Raw genomic sequence first — 14,297 nt, 5'->3', positions numbered from 1 at the left:
AAATAGACAATAATAAGCAAAATCCCAAACCTGTGAAAATAAAATCAAACATCTATAAAATAATATTTTCAGCTCATTTAAATACAGGAAAACTGTTCACTTTGGTCTATGATTTAACAAAACAGGGAAAATTTGGAAAATTACCATAATTTTTTAAGTTCTTAATCTGCTTTTTTTTTTTTTTAATGTGGGCTTTATTTACAATTTTGTCATTTATTGATGGATTTATTAACAGTCAACATGTGAATTAATGCCTTTTCTTTGGGATCTTACTGTTTATTATCTATAATTTAGCAAAACTGGGAAAATCTGTAAAATTAAAGTCAATTATTTTAGAAGAATTATAGTTTAGAAATGGTTAGAAACGTAATTTTTTTTTTAATAGTGCAAAGCTAAACTAACTAGCTCCTGTCTGAAGCGTTACGGTGGACTTGATCGTCACACAAACATGTCGGAAAGTTGCACAGTTTGATCTTGAGGCATCCGAATTTTAAATTCAAGTCAATTTGAAACCAACAGGAAGTATTTTTCTGAGGCTTTTATTGTGAAAGGGTCCTGCTCCGGTGGACCCTCGCCGTGTCGTCGACCTCTGACGGGTTCGAGCCTTAAAAAAATAACACAAAGCGAGCAGACGACCTCCTTCCCGTCTGCCCCGACGTCGCCCTGCAGCCAACACATTTCACTGCTGTGTGTCACTCCGTCCCTCCTCCTCTGGTCGGATCCGTCCTCGCTCCAGCGCCGGCTCCGGTCCAGCTGGCCGAGCCGTTTACACAACCAGGCGCACAAACACTTCAGATTAGGGATGAATCTGATTTACTGCTCTCAGCCAACCAGTTGTTTGGCGTCCGACGTCACGGAAAAATCCCCCCGTGGTCGGTTTGTTCCCCGGCTTTGACTTGTTCTTCTTCTTCTTATTATTATTATTGTGTTGCCCAATAATCAAGCGGATCGGGTTCTGCTTGTGGCTGCTCCTCATGATCTCCAAAGCCAACATCGTCCACAGATGTCTGACGCTGGAAACCAGACGCCAAACTCCCGCAACACAAATACACAGACGGCACAAACATGCACACACTCCACGTCACTTTATCTGTTGTTCCGAGCTTCTCACAGCCTCCTTGTTTGATTTGCTCGCCGACCTCCGACCTCTGAGCTGGACGGACTCTGGTTCGTCTCCGCTGCACACGCATGTGCTGCAAAAACACGCCACTCTGCACGTCAAAAACCTGCACCTGCGCGCCCAAAAACCGTGGAAACGAAGCCGTCCCGGCGCTCCGAGGAGCTCCTGTCAGCGAGCCGCAAAGTGACCTCTCGGTGTTTAATTAATGAAAGATGGCAACGGCGATGATGTGACTCCAGCCGACCTCTGCCTGTGAAAATACCCACACACGAGCCTGAGAGCAGCGCCGGGGAGGACTGGTGCTCATTAGGGCGCTAGACGGCCGCATTAAATCAGCTCAAAGGCGTTTTCACTGTGAGAATCTGTCAATAACAAGCTCATTCATCTGGTTAAACAGCACGATGTAATTGTTGTTACACCAAAAACCGAATAAAGTGACTCCGGGCTTCCTTTCTTTTGCTTCTTTCGGGTGTCGCGCGCAAATATTGTTATTATTTTATTGAGCGATTTACGTCCTCGGAGGACTTTAGCTGATGTTCGGGGTTTGTTGCTCGCTGCTGCAGTGGAAGCAGTGAAACCATCATCAGGAGAAGCTCAGCCTCAGCAACAAGCCTTAAAGATGGAGGTTTTTAACAATTCTTGCTTTAATTAAGTCAACAAACGGCGAGCATACGTTCTCAGTCTAACAACTCCTCAGCTAGAGTTAAAAAAAAAAAAGTTTTAATCAAGTTTTTAATTGGTTCCCACATCTTAAAGGTAGATTATTGTTCTCTGAGTCTAAAAATGTTCGACAACATTCGTCTGCATATCCTCAGAAAATTACAGGGAAACTTTTCTCAGCGTTGCAGTTTAATTTCTAACCACATAGGAACATTGTTTGCAATGATAAACATCCCTAAAACGTTCTTTGAACATTGAATTAAAACACTAAATGACATTATTAGACCTTAATGCTAACCAGGTCAGCTGGGTTTAGCAGCAATTTCCCCAAAAACACACGTCAGATCTAACAGATGATGTAGTTTGATTAATAAAAGTAGAGCTAGCTCGCTGCTACGTTAAGCTTGAGTCCATATTCTGCTTTTTTCATCCTCTTTTGCTCCAGTGTGTTATGGAACTGCTTTTTTGTGCATCGAAAACTTTGATTCTAGTCATTTTTGGGCAAATTTTGAATCATTTCAAGACATTATTGAGTCATTTTTAGCTAATTTTACTCAGAAAGTTAGTAAAAAAGTTAGTAAGGAACACATTAGAGATCCCGTATTGTTTTATTTCGCTCCTTCTTCCCTTCAGCGGGTCATTTTTGGGCAAATTTTGTTTAATTTCAGACATTTTTTGAGTCATTTTGAACAAATTCTAACTCAGTTTGGAAACTTTCTGATTGGAGGTAGAGAGCAGAAACTTATCATGAACCACAGAGACGCAAACAACACGTTAAACAGCTCATATTCTTTTATTTTTAAAACATTTTTCCTTCAGTATGTTATGCAGCTGCATTTTTGTGCAAGCCTACAAAGCTCAAAGTTCTCACCAAACCAAGTTACTGCTTTTTTGTGCACGCAAAAGGTCTGAGAACTGTAATTTCAACCATTCTCAACAGTTTGGAGTCATTTTGGTTGGATTTTGTTTCATTTCAGACATTTTAAGTCATTTTTAACTATTTTTACCTCAGTTTAGATGCGTTATGGTTGGATGTGGAGAGTAGAAAGTTAGTGAGGAACACATTAGAGATCCCATGTTTGTTTTATTTGGTTCCTTCTTTCCTTCAGTTTGTCATTTAGCTGCTTTTTAGTGCATGAAAAACTTTAATTTCAGTCATTCTCTCCAACTTTGGAGTCATTTTTTGGCAAATTTTGTTTCATTTCAGACATTTTAAGTCATTTTTAACTATTTTAATTAAGTCTAGATGCGTCTTTGTTGGAGGCAGAGGAACACATTAAAGATCCCAAATTGTTTTATTTGGCTCCTTCTTTCCTTCAGTTTGTCATGTAGCTGCTTTTTTAGTGCCTGCAAGAAGTCAAAAAACTTCCAAACTTCCATCATGAGATCTGTGCTGAAGGAGCCACAACATCATTATTCGTATATTTGATTAATTAATAAGCATCATTTATGAAAATAATTGAAAGCTAAATCGACCATGATGTTGTGTTTTTCCACCTTTAGCAGGATTACACTCATAAAATCTCAGTTTGTGCTGCATTTATAGGAATTTATTGGCATTTAATTTTAATCTGCTGCTGAAAATGAGCCTTTTATTCAACATTTACGTCGTTTGAATGTTGATTTAAGCTCATTGGACCTTTCAAAATTAAAAAATGAAAGCGACAGACGGGAGGTCTGTGAAGTCATCCGGTTTATAATAATCGTGACGCTTCAGTGGAAAACTCGACTGGACTTCTGTTTTTTGGTTCTCGTGAAAAGAAGAACCGGCGCGTTTGGTTTCCTTTTACCGGAGCTGGACGGATTCACAAAGTCCCATCAGATGTTTCTACAGTTTATATACACGCTGTGTGATGATATCTGTCGTCTTCAGTGTGTTTTATTGCTCCTGAGTCAGATGAAGGGCTCTACATGTAGGAGCTCGCTGCCGTTTGCCTCCACGGCCGCCCAGAAACCACATCACAAATCCCCGTTTAACCTCCGGCCGCCCAGCTTCCCCGTCTATTGATCGACATGAATCACAGCCTGAAAAGCGAAAAAACAAAAACCCGGCACGCCGATACTTCCAGGACGATATCCTCCTGGACTCGAAGAAACAGCTAAATCTGCAATAAATAAAGCTGTCAGCGCTCGCTCCGGGAGATAAATCAGAGAGGAGTCGTCTTCATGCTTCTCTGATGGCTCCTCTTAAAAGTCACAGCTGTGGTATTCCACCAAACATCAGCCTCATCTTTGAAGGTGATCCACGACTTTGAGTTTCTGAGCAGATGTTTCGATCACCGCCGCTCGTCTCTGAACCCAAATCTGGGGTTAATGAGGTCACTTTATGCAGATTAAAGCTTCATAAAGCAGCAGTTTGTGATTGAAGTTCTGATTTCTAGAAGCTCAAACCAGCAGACCAACAGTTTAACTTCCCTTCAAAGACGAGAAACAAGAAGAACAACCAGCTGAAATCTGCCTTCTTTAATATGAGCGTGTTGTTTGTGATTATTTTCTGTTATCTGGAGTCCGGCTAAACACCAGACTCAGCTTTAAGGCTGCAGCTTTGTCGTAACTTTGACTTCTTTATAGCATCATTTGTGTGTCCCACAAAGTGTAAATATCTGAGCTGCACTTATATTATTTATATATTAGGATATATTATTAATTTGTCTTTGCTTTAATTGTCTAAAAATTTGAATCATTGTTTCTCAGTTCTGTTTCAACCCGAACGCTATTTGTATCATCAAACCAACTGGAACCATCCAAAGATGCTCAATATAAAATATAAAAAACGTTAATTTCAACACCTTCAGTCCGATCAGTTTCAGTCTTTATGGCATTTAACTGTCACACAAACAACTGAAGTCATGTTAAGATAATCGTGACTCCCAAAATGGGCTCTTAAATGTTTAACTATACAAACAGGTTTGTGCCATTTCTTTACGTCGACACGTTAATTCATCTCCTGTCTTTTTGTATGAAGAGCTGGTTTGTTTCCATATAAACAGCATAAGCCGCTGTGTGTGTGTTTTAGCCGCGGAGCTGCTAATTAGCTCATTAGCTTAAGTTCAGCGTTGGCATCGTTGGTTTGACGTCTGTTAAACTTGACCCCTTAAACCAGGTTTAAACCGGATGTTAGCTGAGATTTAGACGTTTCTTTAATGTCGATGTAACGGGACTTTCAGGCGGATCTGGTTCCCTTCATACAGAGCCACGCTAGCTGTTTCCCTTTGTAGAAGGGAAGCTAAGCTAATCAGCATAGATGGCGCTCTATATTTTTGCAGAACGGGACTTCCGGGGTGTTGCAGGAGCAGTGGGAGCAGAGCATCGCTGCACGAGGACACTACCTCTATGGGGAAGGGAGCCAAAAGACTACTGGGGCTAAGAGAGCTAACAACAAACTTGAGTCCATATTCTGCTTTTTGGATCCTCTGTTCCTTCCCCACGTTATGTAGCTGCTTTTTGTGTGCAAATGTAAAACAAAGTTAGTGTCTGGAGTCTCAGAACTTTCTGATCAACCCTCGTATTAGTAAATGCTGCTATTCTAGAGGCGTCAGACCTAAGAGGCAACAGGTGAAGCCGTGTTTCAGGCACTGATTTGAGTTTTTAAGACCGTAAATGTTAAAAAGAAATCAAAACTCATTGCACAAGGCGACTGTTTCACCAGGGACGGTGACCAAACCTTGCATCAGGTAACATGTGAATCTGGCAGGCTCTGCTGTAACATCCTGAGGTTTCTGAGGGAAACATTTAGAGCAGATTACATGAACTGTGACAAGTTTTTTATCTGCAGCAACACAATCGTCGCTCTCCACTTGCCCTGCTCAGTAAAACTGGCTCCCACCGACTAGAGAGTTGCAGGCACAGAGCAGCACTGTGCCAGGACGCTACTACTATGGGGATGGCGACTGTCATTGCAGACTTCTCCTGTAGTGCCCTGAGGTGTTTGAGGTAGAACATTTAGAGCAAACTACATGAAGTGTGGTGCGATACCATGCAGATGCTGCGTTTTGGTCACAACAGCACAATCGTCGTTTGGCATACTCGCCAAAATTGTCGACTTCTTCCTCTTCCCCCAAAATGAAACTCAAGTTGAAGTGTTGCTGTTTGGACCCAGTTGAGGAGGTTTTCCGCCAAACATAGATGGAGCTCCATGTGTTTACTGAACGGGACTTGCAAGGGAGTGTTACAAGTGTTGCAGGAGCGTTGGGAGCAGAGCATCGCTGCACAAGGAGAATAGTTTGATTCAGAAATCAGGCCGGCTCCGAGACTGGAGAGTCCGGTCAGGAACGCCACATGAACTATGGTGCAACGCCGTGCTGATGTGGATGATCAGGCACCGCACGCCACACAGTCGTCACTCTCAAACCAAAATTGGCTTCTGGCAACTTCCTCTTCTTCCCCGAAATGACGCTCGGTTGAAGCTTTGAGTTGAAGCATCGCCAACATTTAGTAGATTCAGCTCATCGTGGATGGTGTTGCACATTTACAGAGCAGGACTTTAAGCGTTGCAGGAGCACCGGGAGCAGAGCATCACTGCACAAAGAGACAACTTGGATGGATGTGGTGGCCAGATTTCTTGATTTCTACAGGCCCAGTCTTGGACCCCATGTCGTCTAATAAATGTCTGCATGACGCACGTCGTCATGTCTCTGTTAAAACACACGTCTAAGCCGACTGTGTTATGGGGTTAGCTCTTTTCCTTGTTGTGCAACACACTAAACGCCTCAATCCCTTGTTCTCAGTTCCCTTTAAGCTCTTGATAAGGAAGTGGACTGTTTTCTTTTTTTTTTTTTTGGCCCTTTCCAGCGAGAGTGACCTGAAAGACGGCAGGAGATGAGGCAGGTATGTGTTACAGTGCAATAGCCGGTAAATCTCCCCACAGCAGCTACACCGGAGCTTTGCGTACATGTTCATGGAGGGAGGCTAATCAGCTTTCAGCAGATGGGCTAATGTCCTTACCGTGGCTGAGAGGGGGGCCTATATTTAGCGTCCACTCTCTCCCTCTTAGCAGGGATAACACTGGCCCTGTTCTCCTCTCTGGAGCTCATCTCGCTCTGCTTAAATTCATCAGGAAAGAGATGAGGAGGAAAAAAAACCAGCAAGATGCAAGAAGCTGAATAAAAGTGAGGTAAAGGGCAGAAACACAGAGGAGAAGAAAACCAGCAGAGTGACAGAGAAACAGACAGAATAAAGAAAGTTTAAAAAAAAAAAAGATGAAAGCGCTCATGAAAGAAAGAATATTTTTCCCAGCGTCAGCATTGAAAGTGACATCTGGAGGCCGAGGCTTCCGGGCATCAGAGCGCTGCAGACCTGGAGCCAATCTACTCTGAGAGGTACCATGTGTTCCCTGGAGACCAGGGCTCTGCCGGTAGTAAGGTTTACATGTACCCGGCGTTGGCGGCTAATGAGGTTGGCACGACGGCGGCCGACCGTGACGTCTCTCGGAGGGGGGAAATCCTTCACGTTCAAGCTGTCGCCCGCTGGCAGCAAAAGTGCCGGAGGATTTGGCGGGGGCCACCTCCGAACGTTGACCTAATGAAGACTTTTCCCTCTGGGCACCCAAACCAAATGTCAGAGCGGTTTACCGCGGCTAAACCGGGGGGTTCGGCAAGCCGGAGGAAACATGGTGTTGCTGTGGCCAGTAATCCTAAAACATCCTTTGTGCGGCGGGTTTTTGTCCTCCGCTGTTTGCCGCGACCTTTATTTTCTCTTAAAGTGCACACAGGAGGACAAAAAGCCTTCAAGCTGCGAGACAAACGCTAAGAAATGATCGTGTGGTGCGTCGTTGGTTAGTCGGTCAAACATCCAACCAGATTCTCATTGCTTGGACAATCTCAGGTGTTTGAAGTTCAACCTTTTAGGATGTTACTGTGGCTGCTGGTGTGTGTGTGTGTGTGTGTGTGTGTGGTAACAGCAAAAACAACAACAACAAAAAAACTCTCTTTTCTCTCTTTTAATTATCAAGTCGGTCAACTCGAACACAATCATCAGATCATTGTTTCCGTGTTCCGCAGCAGGACCGCGGTTCAAAACCACCGAGGAGCAATGAAACAATCTCATTAGAGCAACAGGAATCCATAAGAAAACAAAAACAAAAACAGCTCAGAGCGCACAAACAGTGAACACGAGTGCACGTCGCCGAAGCCACTGCGCTGCTCTTCATCAGCCGAGAACACAACAAAACAGCAACGACGACACACACACACACACACAGAGAAACACACTCTGAATCCGCCCGCTACGTCGGCCCCCGAAACACAAACTGTACAAAAATAGAAGATCGATAGAAAAATAGGAGATCTGACGCGTTTGAGAAGAAGATGCTGCGAGTTCAAAGCTGATAAATTTACACCTCGTCACAAAAAGTTCTACCCCGACAGGTCGTTTATTGCCTTTTACAAATGATTGTTATTCGTCTGTACATTTACTTTTTTTTTTTTTACAGTATTTCCTCGAGGAGACAAACTTTTTCCACGGATTGAACATGAAGCCGGTTTTTGTTCTGACTCTGACAGTAATAATCTGCTGCAGCCTTCTTCTTCTTGTTTCTCTTACAGTGCATAAAGGAGGATAAAAAGCCTTGAAGCTGCATAGAAAACGCTAACAAACGATCATTTGGTGTGCAATTCTGTAGTGTCCGGGTCGATTAGTTGGTCTCGTTTGACCAGATTCTGGGACAATCTCAGGTGTTGTTTTAATGAGGAGACGAGCTCTGCACCAATCCGCTGTTTCCAAACGAGCCGGCGTGGCTGCAAACGCATCTTTGCAAACGGCAATCTTCGCGTCACACAACTCGTTAAATCGTTGAAAAAAACATCAAGTCGACTTTTAAAATTCTTGTCGTCTTATTTTGAATTTGTGCCGCTGCTCGGAATCGGCTTTAAAAGATCCAATGTGCTGCAAACAGTCGCTTTTAATGTTGAATTCGGTTACGCTAACGAGGCTGCAGGTGGAGTCACACAAGTTCAGCCCGGAAAGGTTTTCCTTGAGCTCTTGCAGCAAAAAGTCAATTAACCTTTAATTATGCACGCTCCATGCATGCACAGTCCACGTGTTCTGCTGATTTTGAAGAGTGGGTTCGATTTTTTTTCTCTACAATCTTATTATTTTACAACTTTCCAGTGTAACATTTTGAAAACCCAGTTGCCCCCCGGTTGCACATCCGCTCCGCTTTCTGTGATGCAACCTAAAGGTTCCCTATAGAGTTGTGTGTGTTTTGCCCGTGCATGAGGAAACCCGCGCAGCAGAGTGACATGTTTGTTAACACCCTGTTGTGTTGCGTCGAGGAAACACCCAGCACGTTCTGGTGAGCAACGCCGAATGCAAACACTGGTTCTGTTTGCTCGGAAGAAACAAACAACTGGGTTCCTTCACGTGCAGCTCCGGCTGCAGGCGACACATCTGGTTATTGATTCTCTCTTTTTCACCCCTAAAGCTGATCATCGCCTCTGGTTGGAGCTTCAGTTGTCAATTTGTTTTCGTGTTTTGATGCCCAGAAAACAAAAGAAGGATAAAAGAAATGTCTTTTTTTGTTATTTCTTGCAGCCAAACTTCCTTCTTTTCTGCACATTTCTCTCAAATCTACTTTACTCTTATAAGCATTTTTTGCTTCACCCCCCCGCCTCCACCCGCTTCTACAGATGATGAGATTATGCTGTTACTTCCTCTTTGGTAATCAGGATGTGTACTTGTCCAACAGGACGGCTGATAAGCGCAGAGTCTTCGACTAGAACTAAACCCCCGGTCGGTCCGGTGGCTCCCCTCGGTGCAGGAGATCGTCCCTCGGCACCGCTAAACCCTCCGTACATTCATTATCACCGTAATCAAAGAGACAAGTCGTCTACGATACAGAATCACAAACACAGCTCTTCCCTTTAGGCTTCATCGAGGCACTTTGAAGAACATTATTCCTGTACAGAAATAAAGCATGCATTGTTTTGTTGGTTTTGGTTTTTCTCTCAAGAGTTCAGAAAAAAACTTGATATCAAAGTAGATCTTTGGATTTGTAAACAGTATCCAGTTCCTCTTTTCTTTTCTTTTTTTTTTTGCATTGCTTGTGAACACACACATTCACACACACTCTCACAGTGGAACATGGAGAATCTCTGGATGAATCTTCATGTGTGTCCTCTGCTACTCGTTGTGGCTGTATGTGGAGATGTTCATCGTTTAAAATTATCTCCTCCGGGTTCGACTTCGGTCGAACTGACAGATGAGCCTCTTTGGTCGCTTCCTGCCGCGGCACCCGAACCCAGCGACAGGCTGAACTCTGGCCTGATCAAGGTTCCCTTCCTTCCTTTATTCTCTTCTTTTATCCGCTCCTTGTCTAATTTTGTCTTGAGGAAGCGATAAAAACATCGCCGCGGTTACACAAGAGTCGGTTTAGTTACAGGGCAACCAGGTGGCGTACATGGGATGCTGCGACAGAGGGAGGTACTGCTGAGGCGGCGACGGAGGACACGAGTACACCGGCTGGACCTGCGCCACGTAATAGTTGCTGAAGTTGCCGTCCGAGACGTACGGCGCCGGCTGGTAGAAGCAGGTGACGTTGGCGGCGTTGGGGATGGCGTTCTGCTCGGCCAGGACCCGCAGCGCTAGCGATGAGATGAGGCTGAGCGTCTGGCGCCTCTCGTGGCCCATCAGGCACACGGTGCTCTCCTGCACCACGTCGTACAGCGTCGCCAGGTAGTCGTACTTCCGGTCCTCCAGGTCCACGAAGTGGTTCTGCAGGTACGACTCCAGCTTCCTCCGCTGCTCGCTCACGTCCGGGAAGTCTATGAAGAAGCGCGAGCACATGTAGCGCTGCAGCAGCTTCATCTCGCCGTCGGACGCCGCGCGGAAACCCCGCACCAGCAGGTGGCAGTACTTGAGCAAGCCGCCGCCGCGGATCTCCTCGGGGCTCCGCGTGCAGATGAGGCGCCGGCGCAGGTGGTCGAGGGCGGTGGGGAAGTCGCCGTAGACGCTCTCGCCGAGGATGGTGGGGTGGAACGTGGCGGCCATCGGGTGCTCCGAGCACTCGTAGAAGAGCAGCAGCGAGTCCAGGCGGATCTGGAAGGAGTCCACGCTGAACTCAAACTGCCGCCGCAGCGAGTCCACGAACTTGAGCTCCACGTTTTTGCCGCGGTTGTTGGACAGCGAGATGAGGCTCCAGCGGTCCGAGTCGTTGCACACCTTCACCATCTTCTGCACGTAAGCCTCCTGAAGACAAACACACAGAAAAACATGAGGTGGAGCTGTAAGAAGTCGTGTTTTTGCAGGTTGCATCAGTGAGTTTTTCTTTCTTCTGCACAGTCCTGAAGAACAGTCGCTCTGCATTTCACTGCACGTCCTGTGACGGATAAAAACTCTTGAAATCTAAGACACTGCTGGAACAGAGAGTTGGCAACTAGATGCAGCCACTTCAGCAGTGAAAATTATCATATTAAAGAACACAATCTGTCCATTTGTGCATCCGATACGCCTCCCAACAGCCGCTGCAGCAAAATAGGAACAAATAACTGGCTTTAGAGGATCACAATCATTTAAAATCTTCAGCACTAATTCCTATTTTCACGAAGAATAAACGCCAGATTTTCCTTTTTCCATCACGCTGAGGCCTCCTGCCTTCTCTGCCTCCATGAATCAACTCCGCCTCCTCTGTTTTTTCCTCCCTTTCACAGCTGTAATATAATTTTACTTCACTTTTTCTTCCCCTGAAAGTGACACTCGACCTGCTCATCATGTGCTCGTGGTTAGAAACGACTGCACTCCGGGTCTTAGGAGGAGATTATGAACCAGCCTCGGTTTGATCGGGTTTCAGAAAACCCCACATTAGTGCTGTTTGTGCGCAGATATAAATCTCAGTTTGGTCTGTTATTGGGGATGTTTTGCTGATCACATCTGTCTGCGGGCCATTAGCAGCCCTGCTAGTCCTCGGTATCCAGGTAACTGAGGGCCGACTGATTAATGTGGATCCGACTCCAATTGGATTAGACAGAATCCTCTTTGAATTGGAAACCGACCTTTTTACTTTTTGAGTGGCTGCAGGTCTGTGCTGTTTGGATGTGGAGCTCAGATTTGTGTAAATATAATTTGGGTGCATTTGCAAAGCTGGAAAAATGTGCAATTATGACCTCTGCTGAATGTGTAATTAGGTGAGAGTAGGTGGAAATAAAAGAGGACAAATGAGGCAGAGAAGTTTCCTGCTCTACAAGTTGTGATCTAGCCTCTGTACGTGAGTCGTGTGTTTGGTTTCTACCTTTAAGGTCACTGGTGTGATCTTTTCTTTATTCACTCCCTCCGGCAGGAAGTCCAGAAGAGAGTCCAGGACGATGTCCTTCACTATCTGGAACTCCATCTCTCCTTTCAGCTCCGCACAGAATATTAAGTCCAGATCTTTCCATCCCAGCCCGCTGTCTTCGTGCAGCACGTAGCTGGCCGCGGATCCGTTCAGGCGCACCTCCCGGACATGGATCCGCTTCTCCTCCATGCGGCTCCGCACCACCTTGACGATGTCCCGCGGCTTCACCTCCAGCGTGGGGAAGCTCCAGCGGCCGTGGATCGGGATGGAGCCGGTGAGGATGGCGTCCAGCCGCTGCACTTGCTCCCAGTTGAGCACGCTGAGGCTGATGCTCTCCCCGTCCGAGCCCACGCACTCCGCGCTCCCGTCCATGTCGAGAAGAGGCAGCAGGCAGGAGGATGTGAAACTTTCCGCTAACTCCCGCTGGAGCTGCGGCATCAGCTGGCGGCTCCGCTCAGTGGAATCGACCCTTCAGGGCTGAACTCGATCATAACAACACGATTCTGGAAACGTCTGTACGCATGACGGAAAGAACTAGCTGGGCGGTGTTGTCCTACTTCTTACATAAAGTCTGCAACCCAGACAAATTCAACTCAGGAGCTGCATCCACTGCGCGCTCCGTCTCCGCCGTCTGGAAATCAACCGGTTGCTCCTCTCGCTGTCAACTTCTCAGTTTGTTCCAAAGACTCACCGACACATCCATTTTATCCGAGAAAACCTCCCATCCAGCGTTCTTCAACTTCTCTCCTCTTTGGCTCACTTTTACGCACAGGTTATTGCGCGTCCATGCTGCGTAAAAACAACTTTACGCATCGTTTAAAAACACCTCGACGCCCTCCCGATGCACACCTACTTTCTGGAAGAGGCGTATGGCGACTTTATCCTTTACATTTTGGCCGTTTGTCGCCCGCTGGTTGCTGCGCGCTGCCGCAGAGGTCCCGCTGCACATCTGCTGGAGAAGTTGTGAACTGAAGCGCTTCCCGTCTGAGGAGCGTTGGGGCGGGTCGCTTTGATTGACAGCAAACACCTACTAATAGCTGCCCACAGCGGCTGCAGGACTGAAGACTGAGGCGTGTCTGAAGAAAAGGAAGAGGAGAGAAGAAGTCAGACTGGGCTCTGAACCCACAACCGAAACTTATATCAGCACTTCTTCTTCTTCCAAAACGCTTTTACGCACGTTGGTTTTTCTCAAGAGATGCAGCCACCAAACACTCGTCTGTCATTGAGCCTTATTATTTTAATAAGGGGTTTAATTCACATAGTCTTAGCTTCACTTCTCCTTTTGTCAGTCTCATCATGTGTGAGGAACAAAGGCTGCGTGCCCTGAATTTTCCTCATCCTCTGACAAAATGAATAAGAGTTAATTATTTCGCTGTTGCTTTACAGTTGGGATCATTCTGGTCACTTACAGGTGAGACTGAAGGTGCTCGTGCACGCCCTCTACAGGTGGTTTCTCACCCATCTTCAGAAATTTCCATGCAACTTCTTAAATGTGCAAAAACGAGCCCAACATTTAATGCAACATTTGTATCGTAAATGCTTTAAAAAGCAGCGTGTGTGTGCGGTGAACGTGCCTCCTATGTGAGTGGTAAGCTGCAGGTCGGTATGTAGGCTACGGGCCACCGTCTCTGAGGGTTAGTTGTCATGGAGAATCTATCAGCGCAGAGCTTGGTGCGTAGATCTGCGTCACTGCAGATGAGCCCATAAACCAGCTTATGGCAGATTAGCCTCTATGTGCAGTGACACACGCGTGCACGCAGACACGCCGGCCCACACGCTCTGCAGCACAGTTACCTGGATGCTGCGTGAACGAGCAGCATCACAGAACACCGAAAGAAGCAGAAAAGTTTGGCGCAGCGACGTGGAACCAGAGAACCGCAAACGTGGGTTAAAAATATTTAACCTCCGAGCTGGAGGGGAACTAAAGATGTGGGTCAGCTCTGAAAAAAACGAACAATACAGAGCTGTTTTAAAACTTGTGGTGTTTTGAGATTTCACTGAATACAAACACAGTCACTGATGATACGTCATCTGCTCACAATCTGTTTCTTGCTGTTTCTCATTATTAACTCCACTGTTTTGGTATCAGTGGCTTTTATTGACTCGGTGACGTGTATGAAAACTGTTTTCGGTTCCTGTTTCGGTCTTCCTGGGTCAACAGCAGTCGCTAACACAAACACCAGCCACATTAGAAGTTGCATTTCTGTGCCGGTTATTTAATTTCCAGACAGTGCAGCGGCTCTGGCAGCTGAC

General features: G+C 45.9%; 1 protein-coding gene across 1 annotated transcript; it reads right to left on the bottom strand.

The window, feature by feature from the left end:
• Positions 1 to 7,703: 7,703 nt before the first annotated feature.
• LOC103372712 (protein FAM46A-like) lies at positions 7,704 to 13,002 on the bottom strand. The gene is made up of 2 exons (XM_008302421.1): positions 12,003 to 13,002; positions 7,704 to 10,963 (listed from the first exon to the last, which is right to left on the bottom strand). The coding sequence occupies exons 1-2, from the start codon at positions 12,480 to 12,482 to the stop codon at positions 10,148 to 10,150; spliced, it is 1,296 nt and encodes a 431-aa protein (XP_008300643.1). The 5' UTR covers positions 12,483 to 13,002; the 3' UTR covers positions 7,704 to 10,147.
• Between the last annotated feature and the right edge of the window lie 1,295 nt (positions 13,003 to 14,297).

This window comes from Stegastes partitus, unplaced genomic scaffold (assembly GCF_000690725.1).
Source record: "Stegastes partitus isolate 25-593 unplaced genomic scaffold, Stegastes_partitus-1.0.2 Scaffold1813, whole genome shotgun sequence".
Classification (NCBI taxonomy): Eukaryota; Metazoa; Chordata; class Actinopteri; family Pomacentridae; genus Stegastes; species Stegastes partitus.
Note: the sequence above shows the minus strand (reverse complement) of the source record. Positions and strands in the feature narration are given on the sequence as shown.

Coding starts and splice junctions, on each gene's coding strand:
- LOC103372712 (XM_008302421.1), bottom strand. CDS start 12,482: ATGCCGCAGCTCCAGCGGGAGTTAGCGGAAAGTTTCACATCCTCCTGC. Junction 10,964..12,002: donor TCACACCAGTGACCTTAAAG/GTAGAAACCAAA, acceptor GTTTGTCTTCAG/GAGGCTTACGTGCAGAAGAT.